Source organism: Narcine bancroftii, chromosome 2 (assembly GCF_036971445.1).
Source record: "Narcine bancroftii isolate sNarBan1 chromosome 2, sNarBan1.hap1, whole genome shotgun sequence".
NCBI classification, from domain to species: Eukaryota; Metazoa; Chordata; class Chondrichthyes; order Torpediniformes; family Narcinidae; genus Narcine; species Narcine bancroftii.
Window position 1 is genome coordinate 197,021,253 of NC_091470.1, and position 19,372 is coordinate 197,040,624.

General features: G+C 51.7%; 1 protein-coding gene across 1 annotated transcript; it reads right to left on the reverse strand.

The window, feature by feature from the left end:
- Positions 1–6,340: 6,340 nt before the first annotated feature.
- Positions 6,341–18,954, reverse strand: LOC138752579 (galactose-3-O-sulfotransferase 2-like). Its single transcript, XM_069915370.1, has 2 exons — positions 18,701–18,954; positions 6,341–7,236 (listed from the first exon to the last, which is right to left on the reverse strand). The coding sequence occupies exons 1-2, from the start codon at positions 18,914–18,916 to the stop codon at positions 6,412–6,414; spliced, it is 1,041 nt and encodes a 346-aa protein (XP_069771471.1). The 5' UTR covers positions 18,917–18,954; the 3' UTR covers positions 6,341–6,411.
- Positions 18,955–19,372: the final 418 nt, after the last annotated feature.

A 19,372-nucleotide genomic window follows, 5' to 3' on the forward strand; every position in this document is an offset into this window, starting at 1 on the left:
AGTGGGGGGGCTGCTGGCACCACAGGGATTTGAACAAAATCCAACCAAAGTGAAAACTCAAAATTGCAGGTAAAGACAATGCATTTGACAAGGGTTAAAACAAAGCCAACCCTTGTTGAACAAACCAGTGACGAAAATGTTCTATGGAAATGACCTGACTTGGGAACAGACAATTGGGAACAGGTTGGACCAGCGAGTGATGTCAGAATCACAAAAGGATGTGGGAAATCATTTGTTTTCTCCAGGCAGCATGCAAAGTCATGCGCAGTAATTTATCGGAGTCCGCCCATCAGTGGGCGAGGTGTTGCATTTTGAGAAGTTGGAGGCAAGTGGGGGAATCTTTCACAGGTTAAAACAAAAATGAGGACAGACTTTGTATGTTCCTGTCAGGATCAAAGGCACAGGGAACGTTGGTTTTCGATGGCTATTGGGGATTTGGTTCAGAAGGTGGAGGCAAGAAAAACCTCAGGAACGAAATCAGGAAGGTTAAAAGAAGACAGGAGGTTGCTTTGGCAGACAGTGTGAAGGAAGATTATCAGAGTTTCTACAAGTATATTGAGAGCAAAGGGATGTTTAAGTGACAAAATGGGTCCCGTTGAAGATCAGAGCGGTCGGCTTTGTATGGAGCCAAAAGAGATGGGGGAGATCTTAAATGGTACTTTTTCATCAGTATTCACTCAGGAAACGGGCACGTCATAAGTAAGGAAAACAAGCAGTGAGGTCCTGGAACTTATAGAGATTAAAAAGGAGGAAGTGCTTGCTGTCTTAAAGCAAATAAGGGTGGATAAATCCCCAGGGCCTGACAAGATAATCCCTTGGATCCCGTGCAGAAATCACAGGGGCTCTGGCAGAAATACTTAAAATGTCCTTAGCCAGAGAATTGGATCTGCTCACATTGTTTTGTTATTTTTTTTTAAAAAAAGGCTCCAAAAGTAACCCTGGAAATTATAGGCCTGACGTCTGTTACAGGGAACGGTTAAACAGGTCAGGACTTTATTTCCCGGAGCATAGGTGTGGTGATACACCACTAGCCAATTGCAGGGGCTGATCAGCGTACCTGCAAGAAGAGAACCGGAGGACAAGACCGCACCTGGCCCGGATGTCAATCATCCACCGGGATATATGCCACATCCGACCCCTTCAGGTCAGTCCTGAGCCTTTCAGGCCCTCAAGGACTGCACTGAATACCCAGAGGCAATGAACAACCTGGAAACCATGTATAAATCCCCAACGAACGTGGTCTTCACCAGGTACCTCCGAAGCATTCATGCCCAGCAAGCTGGAGAGACAGCATAGCTGAACCTGGAGTGACCGAAAATGAAGTCAAAAGGTTGATCAGGGACACCTGCGTCTGGGGTCTGCACTCGAGAGCCATCAGACAGAAGCTGCTGGAGAACAATATTTATTCCCTGGCCAAAACTCCGGAGGTAGTCCGAGCCCTGGAGGCAGCAGTCCTGCACACAGAAGCCTTCGACTCCAGACTCCCCCAGGTCTCCTCGTGGACAGCTCAGATCGCAGCTGTGGCCCAAAACCAGCTGGTGGACAAGAGCATCGCTGCACATGGGTCTCAATGTGGCTCTGATCGATGGTCATGATGAAACTGCACGGCCAGGAATCAATTCTGCTCGAAATGCGGCAAGAAAGGTCACTACGTCAAGGTATGCCTTTCTAAGCCTGCTGGCACCTCAGCGGCCCTCTACAACCAACACCCCTCCCTCCCGGCCATGGCCATATGCTCACCATGCTTCCAGACCAGCCCCCGGCCATGCCAGCACCACCTGGCTAAGACGCCACATCCACAGACTACAATGACGGCACTTCCGGATCACAGAGTGACGTCATTTCCGCCGCCCGCAACGACGTCACCAGCACAGGCGGACAATGGCATGACGTCAATTCCTCCGGTGCAACCAGTGCAACCGAAGAGAAAGGCCAGCCTTGCCGCCGCCACTCACCCTTACGCGATGCTGCCATCTTGCACTAGGTGGGCACAGGCACTACAGCCACCCGAGGCCTCCCAGGCCTACACCGCGCACACTGCTGATCTCACCTGCACCGATGACGACGATAACGACATGGTCAACACGGGCATTGAGCAGGCTGTCCTTCCGACACACCCCACACCTGTGGACATCACCGATCACCACCGACCACACCCCACACCTACGTAGAGCGCCACCGCCCAACACTCACCTCTCTCGACGCACCCCGCGCCTGTAGCGGACGACACCGCCCGCAACTCGCCTCCACCATCGAGGAACTGCGAATCAGACCCAGAGATGGTCCTAGCAGCCACCACACTGTCCAGGAACATCCCACGCGGCCTCGGGCGCTCCATGATGGACATCGAGATCAACGGGCAGGTAACAAAGTGCCGACTCGACAGTGGCACCACCGAGAGCTTTATTCACCCAAGCGTGGCCCACTCCCTAAAACTCAAAATCCACCCCACCACCTTCTCTATTGCCTTTGCTGCCCAGGACTGAATCATTAACACCCTCAGGCACTGCTCCACCGATCTGACTGTGGAGTGGGGGGGGGGGGGGGGCGGTGGGGAGACATACACTGGTCATACCCAAACTCTGCGCCCAGTACTCCTGGGCTTAGACTTTCAAAGTCAGCTGCACATCACCCGCGCCTTTGGGGAGCCCCTACCGCAACTCATGCACCACAGCGTGCCGTCCAAACAGCCCCAGCCAACCTGTGGCCTCTCCACACTGCGCATCGCTCCTCCCATCCTCTTTGCATACCTCAAGCCAGACTGCGAGCCGATAGCCGCCAGAAGTAGGCGCTATTGTGCAGCGGATAGAGACTTTATCAAGGCAAAGATGCAGCGGCTTCTGGCAGAGGGTGTCATAGAGCCCAGCAACAGCCCATGGAGAGCCCAAGTACAGGTGGTCAAAGGGGGCAGCAAGCCGAGGATGGTCATGGATTACAGCCAGATAATCAACCAGTACACCCAGCTGGATCCCTACCCCTTACCGAAGATAGCCAACATGGTCAACGAGATAGCCCGCTACTGGGTCTTTTCCACGATTGATCAGAAGTCGGCCAATCACCAACTCCCCATCCATCCATGGGACAAGCCCTATAATGCCTTCGAGGCGGATGGGCGCCTTTACCAGTTCCGCCGGGTTCCATTTGGGATCACTAACGGGGTCTCCGTCTTCCAGCAGGAGATGGATCGTATGGTAGACTGGCACAAATTAAAGGCGACCTTCCCATTCTGGATAATGTCACCATCTACGGCATCAAGGACCATAATACCAACTAGGACAGATTTCTCCGGACGGCCGAGGAGCTGAACCTCACTTACAATAAAGAGAGGTGCATGTTCAGCACCACCCGCCTCGCCATCCTGGGGTACATCATGGCACATGGTGTCATTGGCCCGGATCCAGAACGGATGCGCCCATTAATGGAGCTGCCCCTCCCACCTGAGGCGCAGGCAGCCTTCACACTCATCAGGCAGGACATCACAGACGCCACGATGCATGCCATAGATGAGGACTCTCCCTTCCAGGTGGAGAGCGATGCCTCCGATGTGGCCCTCGCCGCTACCCTTAACCAGGAGGGGTGTCCTGTCACCTTCTTCTCCAGAACCATCCACTGTTCCATTGAAAAGGAGGTCCAGGCGATCATGGAAGCGGTCCGCCACTGGTGCCACTACCTGGCTGGCAAGAGATTCACCCTCCTCACCGACCAGCATGCATGGCATTCATGTTCAACACCACCCACAAAGGCAAGATCAAGAACGATCTTGTGCTGGAGAGTAGAGCTGACAACATACAGCTACAACATCCAGTACCATCCGGGGAAGTTTAACGATTCCCCCAATGCCCTCTCCCAGACCTGCATGTCGCTCCACGATGACCAGCTGCAAGCACTCCACGAATCCCTCTGCCACCTAGGCGTCACCCGCTTATACCACTTCATCAAGTCCCAGAACCTCACGTACACCATCAGGGATGTCAGGACCATGACCAAGGCATGCCGAGTCTTCATGGGATGCAAGTCCTGCTTCTTCCATCCGCCCCAGGCCCACGTTGCAAAGGCCACCCAGCATTTCGAATGCCTCAGCGTAGACTTCAAGGGCCCCCTGCCTTCGCGGTCATAGACGAGTGCTCCCGCTTCCTATGCCCAAACACCTCCATGGACACTGTCATCAGGGCACTGACACAGATCTTCACCATGTTTGGCTACCCCACGTTCATTCACAGCGACTAGAGGTCCAGCTTCATGAGTGAGCAACTGCGCCAGTACCTGGCAGCAAGGGGCATCGCATGACTAGTTACAACCCGAGGTTTAATGGGCAAGTAGAGCATGAAAACGGGGTAATCTGGAAGGCAGTCCTCCTGGCCCTTAAGTCTAAGGGGTGGTCCGTAAAGTACTGGCAGGATGCCCTTCCTGAGGCGCTCCATGCCATCAGGTCACTCCTGTGCGTGGCTACCCACAAGACTCCTCACGAATGCCTGTTTTCGTTCCGCAGGAAATCGGCAACGGGAACATCTCTCCCAGCATTGCTCACAACTCCAGGACCAGTGCTCCTGTGTAGATACGTGCGGGCCCACAAGGCCGACCCCCTGGTCGAGCAGGTGTTCCTCCTATACACTAACCACAATTACGCCTATGTTAGGTTCAGCAGCAGCAGGGAGGACACCATCTCAACCAGGGACCTGGCGCCAGCAGGAGCACCCACCGCAGCACAACAACCTCCATCGCCCCAGGATCACGCCAGCCTGACGCACCTCCCCTGCCTCGGACATCTGAGGGTCACCCAGGACCACATCGGCCTGCCGCGCCTTCCCGACACTGGACACCACGACACACTCAAACCATGGGGGGACAACCCCACCACACCTCACCCATCCAACGTCTCACACATGCTCCAACTCCGGCCGCCCCGGCCACCCCACCATGCCACACCACGCCAGCCACTCCGGCCCACGCCCCAGCCCACCCCCCCTCCTGTCTAGCCCCGCTTACCCTCACTGACCCTCAACCAGGAGCCAACCCTGTGACGGTCATAGAGACTCTGACGGCCACCGGACCGTCTAAATTTGTAAATGTGTACACATGTTTTGGGTTATGGAACATTGGATGTAACCATACCCCCCCCCACCCCCCACCGGGACAATTTTAAAGAAGGGGATGAATGTGGTGATACACCACTAGCCGACTGCAGGGGTCGACCTGTGTACCTGCAGGAAGACCACCGGAGGACAGGCCACACCTGGCCTGCTGTCAATCAGCCAACCTGAATGGACCAAGCCCCACCTGGTCGGCTGCCAATCATCCGCCGGGATATAAGCCACATCTGGCCTCTCGAGGTCAGTCACACAGAGTTGAAGCTAACTGCAGCAGGGACTTTAAGTAGAAGCCTGTTGATCCGTCTTTAAGTTTTGTGTCTGCTTTCTGTACGACAGTGCACCGCAGTAGGAGAATGAGGGGTGATCTGATTGAGGTATTTAAAATTATGTGGGGGACAGACAGAGTAAATATAGGTCGGCTTTTCCCACTGAGATACAACCCAGAGGACATGGGTTATGGGTGAAAGGGGAAAAGTTTAGGGGGAACCTCTTCACACAGAGAGATGTTGGGGTGTGGAACGAGCTGAGGCAGTGAATGCGGGCTCAATTTTAACATGCAAGAAGAGTTTGGACAGGGTACATGACAGGAGGGGGTATGGAGGGATATGGACTGGGTGAAGGCCAGTGGGATTAGGCAGAAAAATGGTTCGGCACAGAGTAGAGGGTCAAGGTGGCCTGTTTCTTTGCTGTAATTGTTCTGTGGTTCTAAATAGGGTATGATTTAAACTTTAAATGACAGGGCTCTAGAGAACAAAGTTATCCAGGGCAGAGTTTACTGAAAGCCACAACACAGGGTGACAGGGTGGTGAGAGAAGGCGTTTGGCATGCTTACATTACTGAGGAGGGAAGACCTGTCCATCAATCCCCCCCCCCAGCCCTCCGCACCCCCTTCCCCCACCACATCACTGTTGAAAGTAAAGGGGCATCTTAAACGGGAAGCAGTGTACGACGAGAGGTTGGTGGGTCAAAACAGGATGTGCTGGGGTAGGGAGGGGTGGGAGAGACCACTTGCAAGGACAACTCGACCTCTGCAGATCTGAAGCAGATGCCTTCTGCTCCCTGGCTACCCCTCCCCTCAGTTAACATGAGCCAGTCCGAACGCTCGCCCGCCGTGACTCAATGGGTCAGGTAAGCCCACGAAGAGAAACCTGTGGTCAGCGCTTGCTCGAGGCCAGAGTGGGAAGCAATGGGAGGAAGGTCCTCGGGGGGGGGGGGGAAACGACAGGGAAGGACAACTGGGAGGAGGGGGAGGGAGCTGATCATCAGTTTCCGACTGAATCATCCAGTGGGGGCTTCTACCTCACAGGGGAGGGAGAGGGATCTAATCCCTGCTGATTTTTAACCTCCATCTTTTTGCACTCTGTGGGACAGTTTGATCCCTTTTCTTCATCAGACGGGCAAGGTAATGTTTCTCAGGCAGGATCATTTTGGTGCACAGTTTCTTGGTGGGACCTGTCAGATTGGACTTGAGTACGTAGCCCAGGATCTTTGCGGTCCCGGAACTGAGAGGTCTGATCTCCAGCGGTATCGCCTGGATGTCGGCCGCGGGACCGTCACCGAGGAGGCAAGTGGAGCTCAGGCGCCGGCTCATCTCTCTCAGCCTGGAGACGTCATGATCCATCCTGGCCTCCCCATAGGCAGCGACCCGGAGCCAGAAGGAAGCGTTGAAGTGGCGGTAGAGGAGCCAGTCCAGGGAGTTCCACTGGCGGAGCTTGATAGCGGCGGATGGGGAGAGAGAGAGGACATCCGATTTGCCCCGGGCGTTGAGCTGGAAGTAGGCCATGTCCTCCAGTGACCAGCACAGAGCCTCCCTGAGCAGGACCAGTGACTGGTCGAAGTATTCGGACAGCAGCACCAGGTCGAAGGCGGCGTCCAGGTCCCGCAGGGTGCAGTTCACCTGCTCCGGCTTGTCGGCGCCGTTGTGGTCCCCGCCCAGGTCAAACCACATCAGGTTGCGGGCCAGGTGGCTGTTCATTTCATTCGGTCTGTAGTACTTGTCTGGGTTCTGGGCGAACTCCTCCAGGCTGGGGGCCTGTCGGAAGGCAGGGGCTACATCATGGTAGTATGAGAAGGCGGACTCAAACACATGGTCGGGGTTCCTGAGGATGGTGAAGTAGAAGGAATGTTTGGGCATCACCTTCTCCACCTGCGGGGAGGGGGGGGGGAGTTGGGAGAGAACGCAGCGTCAACTCCTCATCTCTCCTAAAATGTGCGTGCTTCGGCCCATCAAGCCCATGTTGGCCCCCGGAACCGCTGATCCCTCCCGAATGCAGAGGAACTAGCAGGGTAAAGAGACCTTTTTTGGCCCAACAGCTCCCTGCTGTCTCCCTGGCAGAGGTTCACCAAAGATATGGACCCTTTGGCCCATCGAGTCCATGCTGGCTCCCTGACAAGCAGACACCCAAGGCACAGGTTCAGCAGGGAAATGGACTCTTCAGCTAAACACCACCTGCCCTTTACACAGATCCTGTTTATTCCTCCACAACTCATGCCCACCCACACACTAGCTTGGGGGGGGGGGGGAAACGGGAGTGCAATTTGCAATGACCCACAGTCCCCTATGTGCCGGAGGGGTGTGAGAGGGAACCAGGGTGCCCCAGGGCATTGGGGAGGTGAGTGGTGGGGTGGGGGGAACTCACACTGTCATGGGAGGGGGTGGGCTGGGGTGAGCACGCAAACTCCTCGTGGTCGGGCGGGGCCAGAGGTAGGGGTTGGAGGGGGAGGGGGAATGGGCGGCCGGGGTGCATTACCGGCGGAGGTCTGCCGCACTCGCTGGCATGGGTGACCCGAGGCATCGCTGCACGGGATCGCACTGTATGCCCATCCCCACTCTCTGCCTCTCCTGCACCCTCATTTTGGTGGATTCTGATTCATCTTTGAGGTCGGGACAGATGGAGGGAGGGGGTGTCACATTAAGGGCACACTGGCCATCAGACACTCACAAACTGATCCCATCTCTTTCCCCCTGTCCACGGGCAGACCCTAGATTCCCCTCCCCACTCCTCCATGCACACCACGCTTCGATGATCCAAACCTAAAATGTCCGAACAACCTCTAGAGTCAATCTGCACAACAAGGAGCCATTGAGGATCCACTTGAGCAGTCAATATGTTATCCTAATGCAGACAAACGGGAGTAGTGTGGATAGGCAAAAGGGTTAGCACAAAGGTTGTGGACTGAGTGGCCATTTTCTGTAGATTTCACTGGAGGACAGGACTGCATGCTCCAGGGTGGAAGAAGCTGAGTATCTCTATAAAAAAAATGAGGAACTGTGTCAAGGAGCGGCCATCATCAGAGTGGACTGAGAGCGGGAGGGTGTTGGCTCAATAGGTTTCGGTGAGAACAGGCCAGAGGCGAGGCATAGTAGGAGCTAAGGTAAGGAAGGGCCAGCCTTTTAAAGGAACAAAAAAAAAATTCAGTGGGGAGCACAGGTTGTATAGATCACGAGAATGAGGAAAAGAAACCTCTGCTCTGCAACTGAGCTAAACCGTTCTCGCATTTACTTCCAAGTTCCGGCCTTTTCTCCCTACCCCTCGATACCCTGACTCATTATCAATCTCCCCCTTTAACTCCCCCAACCATCGGGCCTCCGCAGCTGTACTCCACAAATCCACAACCCCCTGGCTAAAGATATTTCTCCACATCTCTGTTTTAAATGTGCCTCTTCTCATTCTGTGCTCCCTTGTCCTCGACTCACCCACCAAGGGGGAAATGTCCCATTCACATCGACTCTGCCCAATCCTTTCAGCATTCGAGAGTTTCCATGAGATCTCCTCTCATTCTTCTATACTCCAATGAATACAACCCAAAATATCATTTGTTCCTCTCATCCAGTAGTTTTCAAATTGCCCCCTAAACTCACATTCCACCTTTGCCATAAGTGAACAAAAACACGGAAATGCTGGAGAAACTCAGCAGGTCAAACCGGGCTTTTATGTGGCAAAGGTGAAGATACATCACTGACATTTCGGGCTCGAGCCCTTCATCAAGGTGTGGGGGAACATGAGAGATGTCTGAGCAAAAGGGGGAGGTGGGGGGGTGGTGAGGATGGAAGATAATAGGTGGAGGGGGGGACAGACCGCAGGAAGGGGAGGGGGGAGTCTAAGCTGGGTGGAGAGAGAAAGGGAATGACTAGTTAAAGGGGTGGGGGGGGGGGAAAGGCGAGCTGATTAGTGGAAGGCAACGAACTCTATGTTCATGCCCTGGGGTTGGAGGGGGCCCAGACAAAAAATGAGGTGCTGCTCCCCAATCTGCAGGTGGTCAGGGTGGGGTGGTGGGAAAGACCACGGACAGACGTGAGCCTGAGAGCGTGACTCCAAATTGAAACGGTTGGCTACAGGGAGGTTGCTTCTGTTGCGCATGGAGAGGAGGTGCTGGGCGAAGCGATCTGCGACAGGTCTCTCCGATGTAGAGGACCGGATGCAGTAAATGAGTTTTGAGCTTCACCTGAAAGGTCTGTTTGGGACCTCGGACCGTGGTGAGGGAGGAGGTGTGGGTGCAGGTATTACACCTCCGAGGACCACAGTGGAAGGTGCTGGGGGTGGGGGGGTCATAGGTGGGGAGGGAAGAATCACGGAGGGAGTAATCCCTGTGGAAGGCCGAGAGGTGGAGGAGAAGGAAAAATGTGTCTGGTGGTGGGGTCCTGTTGTAAGTGCCAGAAATTCTAGCAGATAATGAGTTGGATGGGGAGGCTGGATGGGGTGGTAGGTGAGGACGAGGGGGATTCTGTGTTTATTGTTTCTCATGGCGGGGGGGCCAGGGCAGATGAGTGGGGAATGGAGGAGATGAGGTTGAGGGGCGAGTTAATGATGGTGGAGGGGAAGCCATGCTCGTGGAAGGCAGTGGACATTTCAGAGACTCTGGACTGGAAAACCTCGTCTTGGAGCAGATGCAGCAGAGACAGAAAAATTGGGAGAAGGGGGTGGAGTCCCTGCAGGGGGCAAGGTGTGAGGATGAGTAGTCCAGGTAGTTGTGGGAGTTAGAGGGTTTGTAATGAACGTCAGTCAGAGAGATCCAGAAAAGGGAGGGTGTCATCGGAGATGTACCAGGTGAGTTTGAGGTCCGGATGGAAATTGGCTACGAAATTGATGAGCTCATCACGGGTGCATGAGGCCGCCCCGATGTAGTTGTTGATGTACTGGAGGAAGAGTTGGGGGGGTGGGGGGCGTCCTTGCCTGCCTGTGTAGGCTTGGAGCATGTTTTACTCCACAAAACCCACAAACAGAACAGGCAGGCGTAGCTGGGACCCATGCAGGGACGCATGGCTACTCCTTTAATCTGGAGGCAGTGGGATGAGTTAAAGGAAAAATTGTTAAGGGTGAGGACAGGTTCTGCCAGGTGGAGAAGGGTGGTTGTGAAAGGTCTGAGGTCCAGGGAAAAGCAAAGTGCCTTGAGGCCTTCTCTGTAGGGAATGGAGGTGTAAAGGGATTGGACATCCATCGCGAAGATGAGGCGATCTGGTTCGGGGAATCTGAAGTCCTGGAGGAGGTGGAGGGCATGTGAGGTTCACGGATGTAGGTCGAGAGGGAGTGAACTAGGGGAGAAAAGATGGAGTCGAGGATAGGATGAAATTAGTTCCGTTCTTTTCTCCCCTGGATGTCGTGGTCCATGTAGGGACCACGGTTGGAAAGGTGAGGAGGTCCTGCAAAAAGAGCTCAGGGACACTAGGTTGAAGGACAGGAGCTCCAGGGTAGTGATCTCAGGATCCCATGTGCCAGTGAGGTTAGAAATAGGAGGATAATGGAGCTTGACACATGGTTAAAGACAGTGCAAGAGGGAGGGCTTCAAGTTTCTGGAGCATTGGGCTCTCTTCCAGGGAAAGTGGGACCTGTTCCGACAGAGGACGGTTTGCATATGAACTGGAGGGGGACTAATGGCTTTGTGGGAAGGTTTCGTAGGACTGCTCCGGTGGATTTAAACTCGATGTGCAGTAGGTTGGGAACCAGACTGCCAGAACAGATAGAGGAGGGAAAAGATGATGTGATAATTGCATGCACTGTTAGAAGTCAATAGGTTGTATGTGGTGAAAATTTTATAAAGTGCATCTTTTTCAATGTAAGGAGTATCGTAAGAAAGGCAGACGAGCTTAGAGCATGGATTGGCATGTGGAATTATGATATTACTTCCATTAGTGAAACTTGGTTGCATGAGGGGCAGGACTGGCAGCTCAGTGTTCTGGGCTTCCATTGCTGGGATGCAATAGAACAGGGGGGGATTGGGGATGAAAGGGGGAGGAGTGGCATTGCTCGTCTGGGAAAATATCAGTGGTGCGCAGGCAGGACAGAGCACAAGCCTCGTCGACTGAGGCCATACGGTAGAGCTGAGGAACGGGGAAGGTACGACCACACTCATGGGGTTGTACTGCCCAATAGTCAACGAGAATTGGAGGGACAAATCTAGAGAGATAGCAGACGCCTGCAGGAAGCAGGTTGGAGATTTTAACTTCCCACATATTGACTAGGTCTCCCATACTGTAAAAGGGCTAGATGGCTTGGGGTTTGTCAAATGTGTTCAGGACAGTTTTCAAAATCAATGTACCAACGAGAGAGTGCACTGGATCTCCAATTAGGGATCAAGACAGAGATATGTGAGGGGGGAACATTTTGGGTCCAGTGATCAAAATCCCATTAGTTTCACGTTAATTATGGAGGATAGATCTGGGCCTCAGGCAGAGATTTTGAATTGGAGAAAGGCCAATTTTGAGGAAATGAGAAAGGGCCTCGAATGCGTGGATTGGGATAAGTTGTTTTCGGGAAAGGATGTGCGAGGTAAGTGGAGAACATTTGGAGAGGACAGTGTTTGTATGTTCCTGTCAGCATTAAAGGCAAGGTTAACAGGCATAGGGAACGTTGGTTTTCGAGGGATATTGTGGATCTGGTTCGGAAGTCGAGAAAGGTGTATAACAGGTGTAGGCAACAAGGAGCAAATGAGGTACTTGAGGAGTATAAAAAATTCAAGAAAAACCTGAAGGAAGAAATCAGGAAGGAAAAAGGAAGACATGAGGTTTGTTACGGATATGAGTTAACTTTTAATTTAAACACTAGCCCCTTTCAAACTTGCATCCCACTAAATTGGCCGTTCAGTATCCCAGAATAGGAATAGAGGTTTGGCTGTTCACACGTGATCACTCCTAACTGGGACATTGAACGCTATCACACTTGCAAGGAGCCATCCCCTGGGTTAGGACTGTTCTACCTTCTACTGTTGACGTCATGATGTATCGAGCGATGGTGGACCTGCCCTAAATCCTGATCAATGTATTATGATCTTATACTTGAACAAAATTGATCATGCCTAATTATAGCATAATTAAGGTCAAAGGAGGAAAAACCCAACACCCAACCCCAACCAACCAATTTTCCCCTGCAACCGCTGCAACCGTGTCTGCCTGTCCCGCATCGGACTTGTCAGCCACAAACGAGCCTGCAGGTGACGTGGACATTTACCCCCTCCATAAATCTTCGTCCGCGAAGCCAAGCCAAAGAAGGTTTATGTACAGCACGGCCTACATAAACCTTTATAAGAGACCATGGGAAAGTGCTATATCAATAAACAGCAATAGTGGACAATTTTTAAACAGGGTGGGAAATTTGGTAGTGTAGCAGCTGCTATACACAAAAAACACCACTAGACTTGGGGGGGGGGGATGCGGTGGAGTTTCCAGTAGAACTGTTTATTTGAATTTCATGCATGCCCCTTTAAGGCCAACGGGAGTTCTGCCCCACGCAGCGGTGACGTCTTCACGTGGCCTGAGATGTCGGTGCCATCTTCTGCAGCTGCCCTGCCAGCGCAGCGGTACAAACAGGGCCAGTTTGCTCACAGAGATGTGCGCCGCCACACAACCCCCTCCCAGAACCAGCTTACGCGTCCCGCCGCTTGGGCAGTCGGCCCCTCCATTTGGATTGTGCATGGGCTGGCTTGTCCACATGTGCCGGCTTTAACCAATCAACTATGAAAAGTTCCTCCCTGTCTCCAATGTCCAGAGTAAAGGCTTTTCCCAAATGCTGGAGGACTTTGTACGGGCCCTCAATCGGGCGCCGCAGGGGGGCCGGGTCCATGGCCCCACCGGACGAACGTGAACTCCGCTGAGTCCAGCTCTTTGGGGACGTTCACCGGGTGCTTGCTGTGGTGGCTTGGCGGTGGGGTTGTTAACAAGGTGAGCTTGCTACAGAGGTCCACGAGTAGCATTGGGGTCTCAGCTCCCAGTTCGGCGTCTGCTCCGAAAAATTCCCCTGGTAGCAACAGCGGTGCACCGTAGACGAGCTCTGCAGACAAGACTTGGAGGTCTTCCTTCGGAGCAGTTCGAATGCCAAGCAGGATCGGGCATCGTGCTCTCGTACGGGTCTCAAGGGTGGTCGGGGGTAGCATGCTTAACTCTGCTCCGGTGTCTACCAGGAAACGCCGGCCCCTGGTCTTGTCCACCACATGTAGGAGGCTGTTTGTATGGCCAGCCGTCGCAGCCATCAGTGGCGGCTGGACCAGTCATTTCCCTGGTATGAACAGGGTTGGCGGCATTTGCGGGCTTGTGCTCCCAACATTGGTGATAGAAGCACCAGGTCGACTGGTGCTCTTCTGCCTTTTGTCTGGGGCGGGCTGTGGTCGGCTGGGTGCAGGGCGGGCAACCTGGTTCATGGTGGCCTTGTTCCCTCTCTTCGTCCGCCACAGCACGTCAGCAAGGGCTGAAAAGTCCTCGTCCTCTCGCAGGAGCTGGATGTCCTCCAGCATTTGTTCGAGGAAGGCTTGCTCAAACATCAGGCAGGGTTTGTGACCTGCCAGTGCGAGCATCTCATCCATCAAAGCGGACAGGGCTCTGTCTCCCAGGCCATCGAGGTGCATTGGCCTAGCCACGAGAGAGCCTGAAGGTGCTGTGGAGGAGGGTTTTGAGGGTGATGTACTTGCCCTCCTTGGAGGGATTGTGGATCAGGTTGTCCACTCTGGTGGCTGTTTCTTCATCGAGGACACTCACCACATGGTAAAACATGGTCCGAGGTGATCTGCCAGAGTCAAAACTGTGCCTCCGCCTGCCCGAACCACGTGCGGAGCCGGTGGGTCCAGAAGGGAGGGAGCTTCACTGAGACAGCACTGATTGCTGAAGAGTCCATTTTTGGATACCAGATATCGTTTGGGCTCATCGGGGTCACCAATGTAGCAGCTGCTACACATAGAAAATACCACTAGACCCGGTGAGGTTTCCAATAGTACTATTTATTTGAATTTCGCGAGCGCCCCTTTAAGGCCAACAGGAGTTCCACCCCACATGGTGGTGATATCAACACGTGGCCCAGGGTGCGAGCTGTGGCCTAAGCCACTAGGCAGTGAGCAATCCGTGATGGCACCATCTTCTGCAGCTGCCCTGCCAGCACAGTGGTACAAACGGGGATGGCTCACTCAGAGATGTGCGCCGTCACAGTAGCGTTATAACGCTCAATTTATGCAGCATGGGAAAGTTGGTTGCGTTATCGTGTACGATTTATAAATACAGTGGGGGGGATGTGATGGTGGACCTGCCCTCCCAGAATTCCATGTGGCAGAGAAAGGGCTGTATGCCTGGCTGCATCCACGGAGCATTCATGGAGGGGCTTTCTCTGCCGCACGGCATTCTGGGAAGTCAGGTCCACCATTGCTTTTTCCCACGGTCTTTATAAATTGTGCCCTATAGGGCTACCAACTTTCCCACGCTGTTTAAAAATTGTCCACTTTTGCTATTTATTTCCTCTATCTCTCCCACTGACTTTCCCACATCAACGTTTATACCTTCATTTTAATCTTCCTTCATGTTCCTGCACTCTTGTAAAAACCTGGTCATTTCTATCCCAGAATGCAATGGTCTGTTCTACACTTGCGTGATCTCCATGCCGGCATCTGCAGACACCAGGGATTGTACTAGGGGCCGAGGCCGTCAATCCCTGGCGTGACATGATGTCATCTGACACAGGCGTTGAGTTGATTTTGCTTTCACACTAGGCACTTTAAAGGCCGATTGGCTGTTAATTCTGGGGACCACTTACAAGTGTGAAAGGGGCTTATATTTCTTTATAAAAATTCTTAGTAAATTGTAGAGTCAACATATTGTATGTGTATCCTTAGTAAGTTAGCTGTGGGTTGGTACAGGGTCACACACAAGTCACAGTACATTTATAGAGAACCATTGTTTTCTGTTCATTCTCGGAGTCCTGGACAGACAGAGCTAATGGATTTCAAGTAGGTTTTAATTATTTAAGAACTGCTGAGGAAGCCATCTGTTTTTAATCAAAGCCACTTAAGCCTCTTGAATAGAGATGCAATGGTTTTGAAAAGGGAACAGAATTTTGGTAGAAATAAAACTGATGGTCATATGGTTTCCAAGAATTGGGACTCACCTAAGTGATAATGTAATGGTCACATGATGTGGAGAACTATATTACCAAATTCAGATATTTTGAGTTCAGTTTGGAGTTGACAGAAGTCAAAACACCTGTGACACAGGGTTTGAAACCTTGTGAAAGACAGGGTTGGTTTACAGTAACCAGAATTGATGCTGTTATTGTGTGTTACTCCTGGGAAAAGGGAAACACAGAGTCAGTGGCTTTTGAAATAAGGAAGACCATTTCGCTGTCTCTTTGGAAAAGACAAGAGATTTCTACTGGGTCTATATTTGTCTGGGTTTGTGAATTCATCATGGAAGAAAATAACCACATTGCGAATAAAAGAGACCTGAAGATAGAATGTTTAAAAGTGCTTTATCATTATCTCTGAACTGAGAATTGAAGCCCTTCAATTGAAGCCCTATGATGCTGAACTTTTAAAGATTGACTTTTCAGAGTGGGACTTTAATTATGTGTACACATACTTGCACACACATACACATACATGTGCATGCACACACACACTTACATTTGCGCATAGCGGGGTTACGTTTAGAGTTAAGCAAGTTTAGAGATAAGGAAAAAATGTTATGTTATTAATAGTTTAATTTTTTTTAAACTATTATTTTGAATTTTCCATTATCTGGAGTATTTTCCATTGTTGTTCCTGTGTTAATGCTAACAAAGTCCCTTTAGTCCCAAAAGTTCATAACAGGTTGCTTTGACAGACAATGTGAAGGAAATTCTTAAGGGTTTCTACTGGTAATATTATAAGCAAAAGGATAGTAGGGGACAAAATTTGTCCCCTTGAAGATCAGAGTGGTCAGCTTTGCATGGAGACAAAAAATGGGGGAGATCTTAAATGGTTCTTTATTTTGTCATCAGTGTTCACTCCAAAATCAGGCACAGGGTCATGGGAAGTAAGGAAAACAAGCAGTGAGATCACGGAGCCGATACAGATTAAAGAGGAGGTGCTTGCTACCTCAAAGCAAATAAGGGTGGATAAATCCCCATGGCCTGACAGCATATTCTCTCAGACCTTGAGGGAGGCTAGCATAGAAATTACAGGGGTTCTGGCAGAAATATTTAAAATGTCTTTAGCCACGGGTGTGGTACCAAAGGATTGGAGGGTAGCTCACATTGTTCCATTGTTTAAAAACGGCTTCAAAAGTAACCTTGGAAATTATACGCCCGTGAGCCTGATGTCAGTAGTAGGTAAATTATTGGAAGGTGTTCTAACAGATCAGATGTACAATTATTTAGATAGCCAGAAACTGATTAGGGATAGTCAACATGGCTTGAGTTTTTCAAGGTTACCAGGAATGTTGATGAAGGAAAGGCTGTGGATGTTGTCTCTGTGGACTTTAGTAAGCCCTTTGACAAGGTCCCACATGGGAGGTTAGTCGGGAAGGTTCAGGCACTCGGTATTCATGGTGAAGTAGTGAACTGGATTCAACAATGGCTGAATGGGAGAAGCACTTCTCAGACTGGAGGCCTGTGACTAGTGGAGGGCCTCAGGAATCAGCACTGGGATCATTGTTGTTTGTCACGTATATCAATAATCTGGATGATAATGTGGTAAATTGGAGTAGCAAGTTTTCAGTTGACACTAAGATTGGAGGCTCTGTGGACAGGGAGGAAGGTTTTTAAAGCTTGTCGAGGGATCTGGATCAGCTAGAAAAATGGGCTGAAAAATAGCAGATGGAGATTAATGCAGACAAGTGTGAGGTGTTGCATTTTGGAAGGGGAAACCAAGAAAGAACATACACGGTGAATGGTCGGGCACTGAGGAGTATGGCAGAACAGAGGGATCTGGGAATCCAGATACATAATTCCCTGAAAGTCGTATCACACGTAGATTAATGTAATGTTCTATGTAATGTTCTATGGTTCTAGGAGAGAGTTTACATAAAGAAATAGGAGCAGCAGGAGTTGACCACTCGGCCCATCGAGCCTGCTCCACCATTCAATGTGATCTGATGATTGGCTCATCTCCATCAACCTGCCCTTTCCCCATTTCCCTTAATTCCCCTACTCTGTAAAAATCTATCCAATCTCTTCTTAAATATATTTACTGAGGTCGCCTCCACTGTTTCAATAGGAAGTGAATTCCACAGATTCACCACCCTCTGAGAAAAGCAGTTCCTCCTCATCTCCATCCTAAGTTACTCCCCTGCATCTTGAGGCCATGGCCCCTCGTTCTGGGTCTCCCCCACCCATGGGAACAACTTACCTACCTCAATCTTATCTATGCCTTTCATAATTTTATAAGTTTCTACAAGATCCCCTCTCATTCTTCTGAATCCCAGATGCCTCAATCTCTCCTCATAGGCCATCCCCCTCATCTCTGGAATCCACCTGGTGACCCTCCTCTGCACTGTCTCCAAAGCCAGTCCATCCTTCCTCAAGTCAGGAGACCAGAACTGCACACGGTTCTCCAGATGCGGCCTCGCCAGGACCGTGTACGGTTGCAGCAGAATCTCCCTGCTCCTAAATCCAATCCCTCCAGTGGTGAAGGCCAACATTCCATTGGCCTTTGCCATATCCTGCTGCACCTGCAAACCAACCTTTTGCGATTCACGCACAAGCCTCCCGAGTCCTTCCGCACAGCCGCAGGCTGCAATCACTTACCATGTAAATAATATCCTGATCTTCCACATTTCCTTCCAAAGTGGGCAGCCTCACATTTACCAACATTGCCCTCTGTCTGCCAGACCCTTGCCTACTCACTGAACCTATCTACGTCTCTCTTCCTCTACTTGCCGGAGCCCCGGAGGATCTCATCAAAACCTCCAAGATATTGAAAGGGCTGAGGGGACTGAATGTGGAGGAGTTGCGCGGGGTCGTGGGAGAGTCCAGGATCAGGGGGCACAGCCTCAGAGTAAAAAACGGCATCCCTTTAGAACGGAGATAAAGAGAAGTTTCTCCAGCAGGGGGGGGTGGGGGAAGGGCAGAGGTGGAGAATCCGTGGAATTCATTGCCACAGACAGCTATGGCAGCTGGGTTGGGGGTGGGGGGGAAGGGTAGATTGAAAATACAGTACACAAACATCCTGGAGAAACTCAGCAGATCCTGCAGCATCAATCAGGCTTTTAAGTGGAGAATCTTTGTCCATTGAGGTGTCAAAATGTACAGGGAGAAGGCAAGAGAATGGACTGGAGAGGAGGAAAACATCAGCCATGGTACAAACACGATGGGCCCAATGGCCCAATTTTACTCCCACGTCTTCTAGCTATTGATTGGTGATTGATAAGGTGGTGGCCCTACCTCGGGCAGGTTGAATCTCATGTGATTGCAGATGATGTTGTACTCCTTGCTGCGAGTCCGATCGAAACCCTTGACAAATTGGGCTTGGAAGAGACTAGGGTATCCCAAGTGGTCTAGGAAGGGAAGGGCGAAGGTCAGGTTCCTCCTGTCCCCGAACCGGTACAGAATGTTGAGCACGGTGCTACTGGCCGTCTTGTGAGTCTTCAGGAAGACCATGTGGGTCCTGGGCTGACAGGGAGATTCTGGAGTGATCCTGAACCTGTGTTCAACAGTCGGACAAAGGCAGGTCTCAGATCCGCGTGTTCATGTGTGTGGGGAGGAAGGAATTAAACGTTGCAAAGGAGGGAAGGGGAGGAAGGAAGAAGCAAGGGGAGGGAGAGATGGAAGGAAGGGGTGAGGATGATGTAAGGAATGAAGGAGGCAGGGAAAGGGAGGGAGGAATGGAGGGAAGGGAAGGAGGATGAGGGGAGGAAGGGATGCAGGGGAGGGAGGGAAGGAAGGGTGGGGAGGGATGAATGGAGGGAGTAAAGAAGGGAAGAGGAGGAGGAGGAAGGAGAGAGGGAGAGGGGAGGGAGGGAGGGAGAGGGGAGGGAGGGAGGGAGAGGGGAGGGAGGGGAGGGGAGGAAGGAGAGGGAGGGAGAGGAGGAAGGAAGGAGGGAGGAGAGAGGAGGA

What these genes read in the sequence shown, in the direction of transcription:
- LOC138752579 (XM_069915370.1), bottom strand. Translation starts at nt 18,916, where the DNA reads ATGGTCTTCCTGAAGACTCACAAGACGGCCAGTAGCACCGTGCTCAAC. An exon ending in TGAGATTCAACCTGCCCGAG is followed by an intron (nt 7,237 to 18,700) that starts GTAGGGCCACCA and finishes CCCTCCCCGCAG; the next exon opens with GTGGAGAAGGTGATGCCCAA.